The 13,102-nt window shown below is 45.9% G+C and overlaps 1 protein-coding gene across 1 annotated transcript in view; it reads left to right on the forward strand.

Annotated features, from left to right (window-relative positions):
- The window catches only part of LOC124545865 (sentrin-specific protease 1-like), a gene marked incomplete at its 5' end in the record, with an annotated part of 38,928 nt that overhangs the window by 10,791 nt on the left and 15,035 nt on the right, over positions 1–13,102 (forward strand). The window contains one exon of the mRNA XM_047124824.1: positions 5,279–5,416. Coding sequence (XP_046980780.1) covers positions 5,279–5,416 — 138 coding nt within the window. The remainder of the gene's footprint in view (positions 1–5,278; positions 5,417–13,102) is intronic.

The following is a 13,102-nucleotide window of genomic DNA, read 5'->3' on the forward strand; positions in this document are numbered from 1 at the left end:
GGATAATGTGTGCCTCCATTCCGTTGATTGCCGTTTTCTTTCAGCGGCGTCAAACGATACCCAAGTTTCATCCCCCTGACTATCAGAGAAAGAAAACCATTGCCTTCTTCATTGAAGTGTGTCAAAAACTGAAGTGCACTGCCATCTCTTGTTTTTTGTGTTGTTCTGTAAGAATTTTGGGTACCCAATGCTAGTAAAGTATTCAAAATTCCAGTTTTTCAGTAACAATTTCGTGAATTAGTGATCATGAGATTTGCACAACTTCCATAGCAAGGGCACTAAGTATAAACTTAACAGTTGTGCTTAATCTTCTCTTTAATTGTGTGAACCAGTTCATCAGTAACCACAGATGGGTGTCCACTTTGTTCTTCATCGTACACTTGATCATGTCCTTCATTGAACAGTCTGACCCATCTTCTAACCATTGAATCACTCATAGCATTTTGTCCATAAACCTCACAGATTTTCTGAAGATTTTCCTTTGGTTTAACTTTCTTTGCATTTAGAAAACGAATCATAGATCTGATTTCACATGCTGTGGCATTTTCAATTATGGTTGACTTTACAAAGAAGCACTGCAAAGCACACGTCAGCAGCAGCAATCTGAAAATGATGTACATGTTTTCTCCTTGAGTCAGAGTAACTGCTGCACATGCTCGGAACTAAGATTGTAGCGCTGCTGCGAATAGAAATAGAAATGGAACTGACTTTGTGGATGACCCTCATATATTGCTAATGAAAGAACTTTTCTAAGCCTTAATTGTTATGAAAGACGCATTTTCCCCTTGATATGTGACTAAGTAGTTCCATTTACAAGAAATAGTCAGCTTGAGAAAAAAGCTTTTTCAGTACCTCAGTTTGTGTGTGTGTTAAATCTGATATACATTTATAGCCATTTTAAGCAAAACCAGTAAAGAAAGTTCTATGAGTTAGTGTTTTCAGGCTAATGTCAGTATACCAAGTAGTGCAATTAATAATAAATGCTGCTCTTTACACTGAGTTGACAAAGTTGTGGGATAATTACTAATTCATGTCGGACCTCCTTTTGTCCAGCATGGTGCAGCAACTTGATGTGGCACAGACTCAACAAGCAGTTGGAAGTCCCCTGTAAAGTAAAAATATAGAGCCATGCTGCTTCTATAGCCTACCACAATTGGGGAAATATTTTGTTCTGTCCCACATTTTCCATTGTTTTTGTATGTTTTGTACAGTGAAAGCATCTTCTACCAGATTTAAGACTTTTTCTATTTGGTTTAGTGCTGTTTTTTTTTCATTAGTGAACAAGAGTACCATAAGTCAGTATGTGTCTTAAGGAAATTATTAAATATACGCTCCTGGAAATTGAAATAAGAACACCGTGAATTCATTGTCCCAGGAAGGGGAAACTTTATTGACACATTCCTGGGGTCAGATACATCACATGATCACACTGACAAAACCACAGGCACATAGACACAGGCAACAGAGCATGCACAATGTCGGCACTAGTACAGTGTATATCCACCTTTCGCAGCAATGCAGGCTGCTATTCTCCCATGGAGACGATCGTAGAGATGCTGGATGTAGTCCTGTGGAACGGCTTGCCATGCCATTTCCACCTGGCGCCTCAGTTGGACCAGCGTTCATGCTGGACGTGCAGACCGCGTGAGACGACGCTTCATCCAGTCCCAAACATGCTCAATGGGGGACAGATCTGGAGATCTTGCTGGCCAGGGTAGTTGACTTACACCTTCTAGAGCACGTTGGGTGGCACGGGATACATGCGGACGTGCATTGTCCTGTTGGAACAGCAAGTTCCCTTGCCGGTCTAGGAATGGTAGAACGATGGGTTCGATGATGGTTTGGATGTACCGTGCACTATTCAGTGTCCCCTCGACGATCACCAGTGGTGTACGGCCAGTGTAGGAGATCGCTCCCCACACCATGATGCCGGGTGTTGGCCCTGTGTGCCTCGGTCGTATGCAGTCCTGATTGTGGCGCTCACCTGCACGGCGCCAAACACGCATACAACCATCATTGGCACCAAGGCAGAAGCGACAATCATCGCTGAAGACGACATGTCTCCATTCGTCCCTCCATTCACGCCTGTCGCGACACCACTGGAGGCGGGCTGCACGATGTTGGGGCGTGAGCGGAAGACGGCCTAACGGTGTGCGGGACCGTAGCCCAGCTTCATGGAGACGGTTGCGAATGGTCCTCGCCGATACCCCAGGAGCAACAGTGTCCCTAATTTGCTGGGAAGTGGCGGTGCGGTCCCCTATGGCACTGCGTAGGATCCTACGGTCCTGGCGTGCATCCGTGCGTCGCTGCGGTCCGGTCCCAGGTCGACGGGCACGTGCACCTTCCGCCGACCACTGGCGACAACATCGATGTACTGTGGAGACCTCACGCCCCACGTGTTGAGCAATTCGGCGGTACGTCCACCCGGCCTCCCGCATGTCCACTATACGCCCTCGCTCAAAGTCCGTCAACTGCACATACGGTTCACGTCCACGCTGTCGCGGCATGCTACCAGTGTTAAAGACTGCGATGGAGCTCCGTATGCCACGGCAAACTGGCTGACACTGACGGCGGCGGTGCACAAATGCTGCACAGCTAGCGCCATTCGACGGCCAACACCGCGGTTCCTGGTGTGTCCGCTGTGCCGTGCGTGTGATCATTGCTTGTACAGCCCTCTCGCAGTGTCCAGAGCAAGTATGGTGGGTCTGACACATCGGTGTCAGTGTGTTCTTTCTTCCATTACCAGGAGTGTAGTTTCAACAGTTGATTGATCTGTGTCATATTGATAAATGAACCTTTCTGAGAAAGTCTGTGAATAACTTAAGAAATTCCTCTTTCTGACCTCTAACCTTGGCTTCTTATTTGCAACCTTATAATTCTTATCTGACTGGAATATTAGGAGCAGAGGATCATGATCTGCAAAACATTCATCTGCAGTGCTTACACTACATTGGTTTCTTGAAAAATTAACTACATTATTGTCCAAACAGCCATTTCCACGTGTCGGGCTATTGTTAGTATAATATAGATTTAGGGATCTGACTAGGTTTAATAATGTTTTGTGTTGAGTTCCTCTGTGTCTAGCAAGTCAGTGTTGAAATCACCACATGTTGCTACATTTGTTTTGAGTTTTAAGATTTTTCTCATCATCTGTTCAAATTTCTCAAAAACTAAGTTAAAATCATGGTTCAAGATCTATACAAGCTAACAATTACAATAGTTTGGTCTATCAGTCTTACACAAGTAAATTCGCTCTATAATTCTGAGTGTATGAACTTACATCTATTTTAGTCGATTGTATACATTGTCTGATAAATATTGCGGCCCCTCCATTTTTTCTCTCGTTTCTACACATTATAGCTGCCAGAATGTACTCCTTAGGTATGAACAAATCTACTTGATATTCAGTAAGCCAATGTTCTGAGACACACAGTACATCACATTTTTTTTATATTACAAAAATGTTCCAACTCTTAACAGCTTGTTCCTAATGCTGCAGTGACTTCCAGGATGGTAAGTGAGCCTACTTTACATCTATTTTGTTCCCTCTCTGAGCCATTAAGATTTTGTTTTTTACTTTTGTGTGTTTTAATTTCCTCTTCAGCAAGCTTGTCATTATTTTTGGACCAAATCCTGTAAGCAGTTTCCCTGTGAAGGAACACTGAACACAATTATAAGCTTAATAACGTGTTTTTCATGAATTATTTCTTCTGTAGCCTGGTTTATATTTGTGATAAGTTCCCTTTTGCCATGCTGATTCAGGTGCATACCATGTCCAGTGAAACTGTTCCTTTCATAGCCACTAATATCTGATAATTTTACGTTTGTAAATTCAGCACAAAAATATCTCAGTTCATCATTAGTATGCCTAATTTCTGTACTTACACATGACCAATCGGGCAGGGCATACCTGAGTGGTAGAGTGGCTACAATAACATTGGTAAAGTATAAGTATTGTATTATTAAGATCAGATTCTTGATTAATCTGTTGGGATTGTTTTTGCTTACATTGTTTGCACCTCCGATTGGCACTAGACTGTCCTTTTTTGAGAGTTTAGAGCATTTATTGTTTATACCAACAGTAATTGTGTCGAAATTTGCCCCTGGTTTTACTACAATGTTACTACTTATACTGTTCCTGGCCTGCATTGACATTAGATTTGAGATGTTTTGTGCATGGCTGTCCCCAAATAATTTCACCTCATATTTCTGCGGACACTGCTGCACTTTCACAGTGGACATCTTGTATTCATTAACAATCGGCTGCCGAACAGTCCTTTTTTCACGTGGTATTTCCTAACATTCTTTAAAATCCACTGCAGTGAATTTATTGGACAGTTATTTTGCTTACCCTTTTGATTTTCTCCTGCACAATACTTGGGGAGATGATGTTTTTTGCTTGGTGCCATGTATCCATACTTGAGGTGTGGAAGTCATTCGGATGGGATTCTTTTCCACATAGTCTTTATTCTAAGACACTATATTTTTCACTGAGAGCAATGTACCTTTTGTTTAAGGCATTGATATCACTCTAAAGCACTTTTATTATTTTGTCTTTGTCCCTGACGGCATTTATGATTTCTCGTTCATGTATTTCTGTGACGCAGGTGCGGCATGTCCACGTAAAGTTGTTTGTTACAAATTCTATACACACTTTTGAGCATTTCTCGTGGAACCAGCATCAAAACTCTTTGCACTGAACTCCTTTTATCACCTTATAAGCACATGCTTTACTCTTATCACTTTTAATTGCATTTTTGCCATGACTTTTGTGACTAACAACATTAACTGGCACCATCTTGCAAGTGCAAGACCAGTAGAAGAGGGTGTTATGGATGCATGTTGCTCCAACTGCCATTCCATTTTCAGTCTGTTAATTCCCATCATGTGGCCATAATAATGTGGGAAACGTTTTCACAGGATCTCCTGAGTACAAATGACATCTCCACCAATGCACTGCCCTAGTATGCCTTGTGTATGTGATACTACTGCCATCTGTATGTGTACGTATTGCTATCCCATTACTTCATTCACCTCATTGTATAAACACTTACTTGAAATTGTTTTCCGTGTCTAGTCTTCCTTTTCATAATTATTTTATGGACATGAAATGATTAAATTTAAAATTCTCTCTGGCATTTACACTTGTTCTGAATGTACATTAGACATTAGCAGAGATCAATTTTCCATCCCCTGGTGTTTTATTTGATATGAGTCAAATCACTGTAACTGTGTCACAGAAACAAGTGACAGCTGTATTTTATTTATTTATTTTCAGATTGACATATTTGCCTATGAAATACTTATAGTACCTATTCATCTCAGTATACACTGGTGTATGGTTGCAATAAACTTCAAGAAAAAAACTATATGCTACTATGACAGTATGAACAGCAGCAATAATGTCTGTTTAAAGGTAAGTTAAATAAATTAATTCCTATGTTTCAAATTTTTTGTTTTATTTTTGTGGTCTCCTTGATACTTAAAGAAACTGAAAGAGTGGAATGAGGAATGGTGACATCAAATGAAGCAAGTTTGTTTCATTTAGTAAAAACTAATTCTTCGTAATAAAGTGGGGAAAATCCCTTTTTGTGCCTGAAAATAAACTTTTCGCCCTTTTGGGCATTTACTGAGCTATATCACTGGCACATACATTGACTTCTCTTAAGTCTTCAGGGGTTCTATGGAATGGAGTAGTAGTATATATCCAGTTATGTCTCACTTTTTGGCTCTGAAGGCACTGAGGATGGATGTCATCTTCCTCTTCAAACCCCACTTTGGTAAGTTAGTTTTCACCAGCAGCACAGTCAACTGTGCATTCTTTAATTCTTCTATCAAAATTTAATGCTTGTAGTCTCACCCTCTTGAAGCCATACTAACTTACAGGTTCCATTCTAAGCTGTGGTATTAGACTCTTCGGTGCATTAAATGTCCTGTGCTCCATGGATGATTTGCATTCATCAAATGTATGTCTGAATTCTTCACTGTACTCATGAGCTGCTGCTTGTGTAGTTGGAGCAGAAATGCCTGCCTGTCCACAACTGCAGCTCTCATCCCATTAATTACTATGTAACACGTCTAAGTATGACACCTGATCTCTTCATTTGGGTAGATTTATTCCAGAAAGAGGAGCCATACTAGCCTGGCTGTTGTTTTAAGAACAGTACTGTTTGCAGCCTGTTTAATGCACACCAAGTTTTATGAACGTTATTTCTTGCTGCAACTTTCTTGCTAGAATCATTCTTACAGGCACCAAAGTTATGTAGCACACTGTATGCAAAGAGAGGAATTTCTTTCTGTAAGTTTGAAATTTCACAGGTACAGATCTCCCTAAGGCAGCTAGCTTCCTCACTAGGAATCAAATACCTGGATATTAACATTAAAGATGTCACCCAATACATGGTTAGCACCTCAGGTTTTGGCAACTTAGGTTGCTAAAAGGTATACTTGATACTAAAAAGTGAGGAGGACATTTAAAAGGGCCATCATCATGCCATTCAGTTTCTACAAATTTCTGTAAATGCCTTGTAGCCTCAGGAATGCAGACCAAACCTGGCAATGATTTATTGGTAATATCCTGTTTAAGCTTCCTTTTTACTGTGCATATTTGGATAACATTCTAATTTTCTCCCCCTCATGGTAAGAGCACAATCTGCATCTCCAACAAGTTCATGATGTGCTTACTGATAATTGGTGACAATGGCAATGACATCATTGTTAATGATCGCAAATGAAGTTTTTCTCCACAGCCACCTTGTCAGTGCTGTTGGTATCTGCTCTGTGTCACAGTGAATAGAGTTCATTAGGCAACTGTTGCAGCTACAAGATTTCCATGAACTAAGTCATTTTCTCGGATAATTAACTTCCATTGCAACACCTCCCTAAGGTGGTCACCATACAGCTGCCACCCAAAGAAGCTCTAGCTGGCAAGAAAATAACTGGGAAGCACAGAGTAATGTGGACTCCATGTATGGAACATGCCCTTGTCAAAATTAAAGACTGTCTTGCATGTGCCATGACTTATGCACATCCTCTGCCTAATGCCCAGTTGGTGATTATGTCAGACATAAGTGACTTCATCATTGGGGTAGTTCTGAAGCAAGAAGCAGTGAGCACACAATACCCACTTAATTTTCTTTCCTGTAAACTGACAGATTCCCAGTGCAAGTGGTCTGCCTGCAACTTGAACTATTTGCAGTGTATAAGGTGGTCCACAAGTTTGAATATGGTAGGGAGGACAGACTTTGATTGTTTACACAGACTACCAACCTCTGGCAGATTAAATAACAGCCATTGGAAGGTTACTACCATTGGTGGTTCCGTCATCTAGACTGTATATGTCAGATATCACAGAGCTGAAATCATCATCACCCACTAATGGTGTTCTGAAGAGGAAGTCAAGCATGTTGTGCCCTGTAGCATGTTCCATCACTAGGTGGTCAAGTGCACTGTTTGGTAGTGACCATTCTGGTAGATAGTTGGAGATGTAAGAGTGTGCACCCTAATTGGGGGGTGGGGGGGGTGGGGGGGTGGGGGGGAGAGAGAGAGAGAGAGAGAGAGAGAGAGAGAGAGAGAGAGATATGCAGTTCCTTTCCTCAAGACTGGCAAGAATCTGTTGTTCCTTGATAGTTACCAGCCAGTTAATCTTACTAACATTCCCAGCAAGTTACTTGAATGGACGATGGCTCATCAGCTCAGTTGGGTCCTCGAATCTTTGATCCTTTTATTTTCTTTCCAGTGTGGTATCGCTCAGTGTTTTTCCCACTATCCCTTTGTCAATGCCATTGTCATGACCACCTTGCTTATTTTGGCAGTGCTGCTTGCTCGTCTGATTTCCTACAATTTCCCAACCATCCACATACCTAGGTAGTAAACTTTCTGATTATATGGCTGGAGGGTGGGGGAGTGACCATCTCTGTTTAACAAATTTTGCACAATCAAGGAGACTCCCACCATCTGGCACTCTTCCCTTCAACTCCCCTGATGGGAATGTACCATCCAGCAATTTTCGTGTCAGCTATTCTTGGTTGGGCCAGGGTTCCTTTACTCCACGAAGAGCCCCCACTGCCCTTTGCAGCTGTGTGGGGGAGGCTGACCCCTCATGGTGATCCAGATTTTTCTGTCCTGCCCCTGCCTTTTAGTACTACACAATAAATACACCCTCCCATCTACCTTGTCCTGGGTGTTAGTGGAGAACAGTTACAAGAGTTACTCTAACATGGTTAAACCTGTTCTCTGTTTTCTTCATGAAAGTGGTTTGTCCTCCCAGGTTTACATCCTTGAAATTCCCTCTGGAACGAAGTCTCTCAGTTGTCATTGGTTGTGGAGACCCTAACCTTGCCGCCACACTGACATGTTTCTCCCTTCCTTTCTCCCTGTATTTTGTCTGGCCTTTTCTAGTGTTTTGTTTTCCTTTTCCTTGTCTCTTCCTCAGCTGTTGTCATGATTATGGTACAGTGCAGGGTTGGGAAGTGCTGGTGCCAGTGCCATTGCTGGTGCCCCATACAAATTTGGTACCACTGTTTCCCTCCCCCCCACCGCCTTCCCCCAACCGCCTTCCCCCAACCGCCTTCCCCCAACCGCCTTCCCCCAACCGCCTTCCCCCAACCGCCTTCCCCCAACCGCCTTCCCCCAACCGCCTCCCCCCAACCGCCTCCCCCCAACCGCCTCCCCCCAACCGCCTCCCCCCAACCGCCTCCCCCCAACCGCCTCCCCCCAACCGCCTCCCCCCAACCGCCTCCCCCCAACTGCCTCCCCCCAACCGCCTCCCCCCAACCGCCTCCCCCCAACCGCCTCCCCCCAACCGCCTCCCCCCAACCGCCTCCCCCCAACCGCCTCCCCCCAACCGCCTCCCCCCAACCGCCTCCCCCCAACCGCCTCCCCCCAACCGCCTCCCCACAACCGCCTCCCCACAACCGCCTCCCCCCAACCGCCTCCCCCCAACCGCCTCCCCCCAACCGCCTCCCCCCAACCGCCTCCCCCCAACCGCCTCCCCCCAACCGCCTCCCCCCAACCGCCTCCCCCCAACCGCCTCCCCCCAACCGCCTCCCCCCAACCGCCTCCCCCCAACCGCCTCCCCCCAACCGCCTCCCCCCAACCGCCTCCCCCCAACCGCCTCCCCCCAACCGCCTCCCCCCAACCGCCTCCCCCCAACCGCCTCCCCCCAACCGCCTCCCCCCAACCGCCTCCCCCCAACCGCCTCCCCACAACCGCCTCCCCCCAACCGCCTCCCCCCAACCGCCTCCCCCCAACCGCCTCCCCCCAACCGCCTCCCCCCAACTGCCTCCCCCCAACCGCCTCCCCCCAACCGCCTATCCCCACACCGCCTATCCCCACACCGCCTATCCCCACACCGCCTATCCCCACACCGCCTATCCCCACACCGCCTATCCCCACACCGCCTATCCCCACACCGCCTATCCCCACACCGCCTATCCCCACACCGCCTATCCCCACACCGCCTATCCCCCCACCGCCTCCCCCCACACCGCCTATCCCCACACCGCCTATCCCCCCCACCGCCTCCCCCCACACCGCCTCCCCCCACACCGCCTCCCCCCACACCGCCTCCCCCCACACCGCCTCCCCCCACACCGCCTCCCCCCACACCGCCTCCCCCCACACCGCCTCCCCCCACACCGCCTCCCCCCACACCGCCTCCCCCCACACCGCCTCCCCCCACACCGCCTCCCCCCACACCGCCTCCCCCCACACCGCCTCCCCCCACACCGCCTCCCCCCACACCGCCTCCCCCCACACCGCCTCCCCCCACACCGCCTCCCCCCACACCGCCTCCCCCCACACCGCCTCCCCCCACACCGCCTCCTCCCCAACCCCACTGCGCCTCCCCCCCCCAACCCCACTGCGCCTCCCACCCCAACCCCACAGCGCCTCCCCCCCAACCCCACTGCGCCTCCTCCCCCCAACCCCACTGCGCCTCCTCCCCCCACTGTGCCTCCTCCTCCCCCCACTGCGCCTCCTCCCCCCCCCCCACTGCGCCTCCTCCCCCCCCACTGCGCCTCCCCCCCCCACTGCGCCTCCTCCTACCCCCACTGCGCCCCCCCGCCCTACCGCGTCTCCCCCTCCCCTCCGCGCCTCCCCCTCCCCCACCGCGCCTCCCCCTCCCCCACCGCGCCTCCCCCCCAGCCCCAGTTCCTCCCGCCCGCATACACCACCACCAGAAAGGGTCTATGCCAGCTGTTCAACTCCTCCACATACAGCATCACCATCAAGATCCCATCCCTGTCATTCAAACTGACTGGCAGTCACTGTTCAAAACTTCAGGCCCTCACAAGGACTAACATCTCAATCCATAGAACTTCTTACTGAACCCAAACTAAGAATCCCCGTCTTTTTACCTTCTTCCTAAGATCCACAAACCCAACCACTCTGGCTGTTCCATAGTTACTGGCTTCAAAGCACCCACCAAATTTATGTATGTATGTCTGTATGTCTGTCTTTGTTGACTAACACCTTCAACCTACAGTATAGAGACACCCTTCCTATATTAAAGATACCATCCATATCCTAGATCAGCTGAAATCTATACCTGTCTCATCTCCATAAAACACCTTGCTTGTCACCACTGATGCCATCTCCCTCTACACTAACATTTTCCATGTACATGGTCTGTCTGTTGCTAACATCACCTTAACCAGGACTCACCTGATTCCAAATGTAAGATGTCCTTCCTGCTGATCTTAATTAACTTCTTCTTACCAACAACTACTTTACCTTTGAGGGGCAGACAAACAAACAGGTCAGAGGCATAACCTTGGGAACCGGATTGGCTCCTTCCTATGTCATCCTTTTCATGGGTCATTTGAAAGGGACCTTCCTGAGAACCATAAGCCTTCAGTTTCTGGTTTGCTTTAGATACAGTGGTGACATCTTTGCCATATGGTGTATTGAGACTGACCTTTTAAAATTTTTTGAATCTTTCAATACTTTCTCCCAATTAAAATTTGCAGGTCCTATTCCAAATCTCTCAACACTTCCTTGCTGTTGACCTCATCCTCACTGAGGGTCAGTCATCAACTTCTGTTTGCATGAAACCTACTAAGAAACAACAGTATTTGTATTTTGACAGGTGCCTCCTGTACAGTCTTGGCATTACAGTCAAACATATTTGTTCAGATGCAGATGCTTCACAGCAACACCCCATCATTCTCACCTCAGCCTTCACTAGCATAATTACTCCACTAGTCTACATCTAAATGTATGTAGATAGTCCACAAATCACATTTAAGGGCCTGGCAGAGTGTTCATCAATTGAGCTTCACAATAAATCTCTATTATTCAAATCTCATACAGTGCATGGAATAAAAAATATCTACATCTTTCAGTTTGAGCTCTGATTCCCCTTATATGGTGATTGTTTCTCCCTATGTAGGTCAGCATCAACAAAATATTTTCACATTTGGAGGAGAAAGTTGGTGATAGAAATTTCATGAGAAGAGTCTGCTGCAATGAAAAACACATTTGTTTTAATGATGTCCACCCCAAATCCTGGATCATTTCAGTGACACTCTCTCCCCTGTTTTACAGTGATACAAAATGTGCTGCCCTTCTTTGAACTTTCTCAATGTACTCCATCAATTCTATCTGTTACGGATCCTCATGTGGATGACCTCACACTTTTCATTATTTAGCATCAGTTGCCAATTTTCACGCCATACAGATATCTTTCCTAAATAGTTTTGAAATTTGTTTTTATCTTCTGATGACTTCAATAAAAGACAGCATCATCTGCAAACAACCTAAGACGGCTGCTCAGATTGTCTCCTAAATCGTTTATATACATAAGGAACAGCCAGATATCTATTAACACTACCTTGGGGAATGCTATAAATAACTTCTCTTTTACTGAATGACTTTCCATCAAGTACTGTGAACTGTGATCTCTCTGACAGGAAATCATGAATCCAGTCACATAACTGAGATAATATTCAATAAGCAAGCAATTTCACTACGAACCGCTTGTGTGGTACAGTGTCAAAAGACTTCTGGAAATCAGGAAACATGGAATAAATTTGAAATACCTTGTCTATAGCACTCAACACTTTGTTTGAGTGAAGACCTAGTTGTATTTCAGATGAATCATGGCTATTTCAGAAACATATTTTTCTGGGCCATCACATCTAGTCCTGGTACTGCTGTCCCTAACAAACAACAACTTGCAAGTATACCTCTCACCACTCACCACTCAGTATTATACTGGTTTTAAATGTATTAATCAGCTCCTTCAACAAGGCTATGACATGCTAAAATCATGCCCTGAAATGAGGTCCATTATTTTTGACAGTTTGCCCACACACCTAGAATAACTTTTTGTTGACGCACCCCCGCCACAAAAACAATCACCACTGTCCTGTCTTGCTGAGACCCTATGCCGCTTCAGCACCCATTTCCCTATCCCACAGCTCTTGTGACTGTCCCCAATGTAAGACTTGCCCTCCGCATGCTCCTACCACCACCTTTACCAGCCCTGTAACTGGAAAACCATAATCTATCACAGGGAAAGCCATCTGTGAAATGACACATTGTGTACCAGCTGTTGTGTAAACTCTTTTAGTGACTACTGCGAAGTTATCAATTAGGATTAATTTGCAGAGATGAAATATCATGTTGCAGAGCATGCTCTACTACATGACAGTCATAACTTTGGTGCCTGTTTCACCACACGTTTCTGTATTCTTCCACCAGACATGACTTTTTCAGAACTCTGTAAGTGAGAACTGGTGTTGCAATATTCGCTTGGTTTTTGTCACCTACCTGGCTTTAATTTACATTAATTGCTTTCCTTGGTCTTAGCATTTGTTCTCAGTGACTGTTCTCTTCTTCATTCCCTTTCAGGTTTCTACATATTTTTATTTCTGATTTGTGTATTTACCTCCACCTCCTCCCCCCACCCTCTACCACTGCCACATATAATGCGTTTAGCTTTCAGCTCTTTTTTAACTCTTGCACAAAGTTTTGTCACTAGTCTCTGTCCTGTGTATTACCCGTTCTTTCATCTTTAAGCTCTCAGGATTTCAAATCTTAGTTGGTGCAGCCCCCAACAGTTCCATCCTGTCTGGTAAGTCTCTCTTGACCCAGAGCT

This window comes from Schistocerca americana, chromosome 8, assembly GCF_021461395.2.
Source record: "Schistocerca americana isolate TAMUIC-IGC-003095 chromosome 8, iqSchAmer2.1, whole genome shotgun sequence".
Lineage (NCBI taxonomy): Eukaryota > Metazoa > Arthropoda > Insecta > Orthoptera > Acrididae > Schistocerca > Schistocerca americana.